We start from the raw sequence: 2,500 nt of genomic DNA, 5'->3' as shown, positions 1-2,500 counted from the left end.
CGCTAGTGACTGGCCCCTCCAAGGGTTGTCACAGGACATACCAGGGTGTTTACCACAACCCATACACACCCCACACACCCCTCTCCAGTGACTGGCCCCTCCAAGGGTTGTCACAGGAAACGCCAGGGTGTTTACCACAACCCATACACACCCCACACACCCCTCTCCAGTGACTGGCCCCTCCAAGGTTTGTCACAGGACACGCCAGGGTATTTACCACAACCCATACACACCCCACACACCCCTCGCTAGTGACTGGCCCCTCCAAGGTTTGTCACAGGACACGCCAGGGTGTTTACCACAACCCATACACACCCCACACACCCGGTACCCCTCTCCAGTGACTGGCCCCTCCAAGGGTTGTCACAGGACACGCCAGGGTGTTTACCACAACCCATACACACCCCTCGCTAGTGACTGGCCCCTCCAAGGTATGTCACAGGAAACGCCAGGGTGTTTACCACAACCCATACACACCCCACACACCCCTCGCTAGTGACTGGCCCCTCCAAGGTTTGTCACAGGAAACGCCAGGGTGTTTACCACAACCCATACACACCCCACACACCCCTCTCCAGTGACTGGCCCCTCCAAGGTTTGTCACAGGAAACGCCAGGGTATTTACCACAACCCATACACACCCCACACACCCCTCGCTAGTGACTGGCCCCTCCAAGGTTTGTCACAGGAAACGCCAGGGTGTTTACCACAACCCATACACACCCCACACACCCCTCTCCAGTGACTGGCCCCTCCAAGGTTTGTCACAGGAAACGCCAGGGTGTTTACCACAACCCATACACACCCCACACACCCCTCTCCAGTGACTGGCCCCTCCAAGGGTTGTCACAGGACATGCCAGGGTGTTTACCACAACCCATACACACCCCACACACCCCTCTCCAGTGACTGGCCCCTCCAAGGGTTGTCACAGGAAACGCCAGGGTGTTTACCACAACCCATACACACCCCACACACCCCTCTCCAGTGACTGGCCCCTCCAAGGGTTGTCACAGGACACGCCAGGGTATTTACCACAGCCCATACACACCCCACACACCCCTCTCCAGTGACTGGCCCCTCCAAGGGTTGTCACAGGACACGCCAGGATGTTTACCACAACCCATACACACCCCACACACCCCTCGCTAGTGACTGGCCCCTCCAAGGGTTGTCACAGGAAACGCCAGGGTGTTTACCACAACCCATACACACCCCACACACCCCTCGCTAGTGACTGGCCCCTCCAAGGTTTGTCACAGGAAACGCCAGGGTATTTACCACAGCCCATACACACCCCACACACCCCTCGCTAGTGACTGGCCCCTCCAAGGTTTGTCACAGGAAACGCCAGGGTGTTTACCACAGCCCATACACACCCCACACACCCCTCGCTAGTGACTGGCCCCTCCAAGGTTTGTCACAGGAAACGCCAGGGTCTTTACCACAACCCATACACACCCCACACACCCCTCGCTAGTGACTGGCCCCTCCAAGGTTTGTCACAGGAAACGCCAGGGTATTCACTCTTCCACAACCCATACACACCCCACAGAGTTATTGTCGGAAATGGTCTATTGATGGTCCGAAAACCTTCTGCATGTCAAAACTATGAGCCGGTGGACCAGCTAGGGATCCAATGAATGGGCCAGATGAAAAAGGTAAGTGTCAATGACCAAAGACCAAGGCCTGGTAGGAACAATGTTGCCTAGTCTGTGAAGCATGCACTTCTAGAAATGTGCGAGCGAGTGAGATTTATTCTGACGGAGCATTACCTCTGCTATCAAATTAGCCGTTTTAGCAGGATGCAACATTCTTTAAAAAATATATTTGAGCAAGTGCTCAAAATAAATGTATTTTATGTTGCATGCAGAATTAAAAGTGTGTAATTGTGTGGGGGGGGGGGGTGCCTGTGTGTGCTTCTGAACTGACAAGTTGTAGATTTAATATCACAAAACTCACGATAGTTTGATTTTCTCCAGCATCTCTAGGGCCTTGCTGAGACTGTCCTTGAGGGCGTCTTCCGTTGCGTCCTGGCGCATTCTGTCCATCACGATGTCAAGGTTCGCCTCTCTCTCCTGCAGAAAGAAACAATTAAAACATTCTGTCAATCTGTAACTAAATGATCAAGATTTAAAACCCGGAATCAGTCATCATCTAGACTAGAAATTAAAGCCTGGCAATATCCAGGTTTGCCTCGATCCCAGTCTCCTAGAAAGAAAAAAAAAGTCGCATAAGGCGAAATTACTACATTTAGTCAAGCTGTCGAACTCACAGAATAAAACTGAACGCACTGCATTTTTTCACAATGACCGTAGTCCGCCGCTAGTGCAAAAGGCAGTGAAAGTGACGAGCCTGTTCAGCGCGGTAGCCGGTTGCGCTGTGCTGCATAGCACGGCCTTTACTGTACCTCTCTTCGTTTTAACTTTCTGAGCGTGTTTTTAATCCAAACATATCATATCTATATGTTTTTGGAATCAGGAACCGACAAGGAATAAGA

General features: G+C 52.2%; 1 protein-coding gene across 4 annotated transcripts in view; it reads right to left on the bottom strand.

The window, feature by feature from the left end:
* The window catches only part of LOC138948182 (coiled-coil domain-containing protein 180-like), a 166,797-nt gene that overhangs the window by 123,937 nt on the left and 40,360 nt on the right, over window positions 1–2,500 (bottom strand). For all 4 annotated transcript variants that reach the window (XM_070319677.1, XM_070319678.1, XM_070319679.1 and 1 more), the window contains one exon: window positions 1,963–2,078. In XM_070319677.1, the coding sequence (XP_070175778.1) occupies window positions 1,963–2,078 (116 nt within the window). The remainder of the gene's footprint in view (window positions 1–1,962; window positions 2,079–2,500) is intronic.

Source organism: Littorina saxatilis, linkage group LG15 (assembly GCF_037325665.1).
Source record: "Littorina saxatilis isolate snail1 linkage group LG15, US_GU_Lsax_2.0, whole genome shotgun sequence".
Taxonomy (NCBI): Eukaryota; Metazoa; Mollusca; class Gastropoda; order Littorinimorpha; family Littorinidae; genus Littorina; species Littorina saxatilis.
The sequence above is the reverse complement of the archived record's forward strand: the minus strand, read 5'-3'. Positions and strand labels throughout refer to the sequence as shown.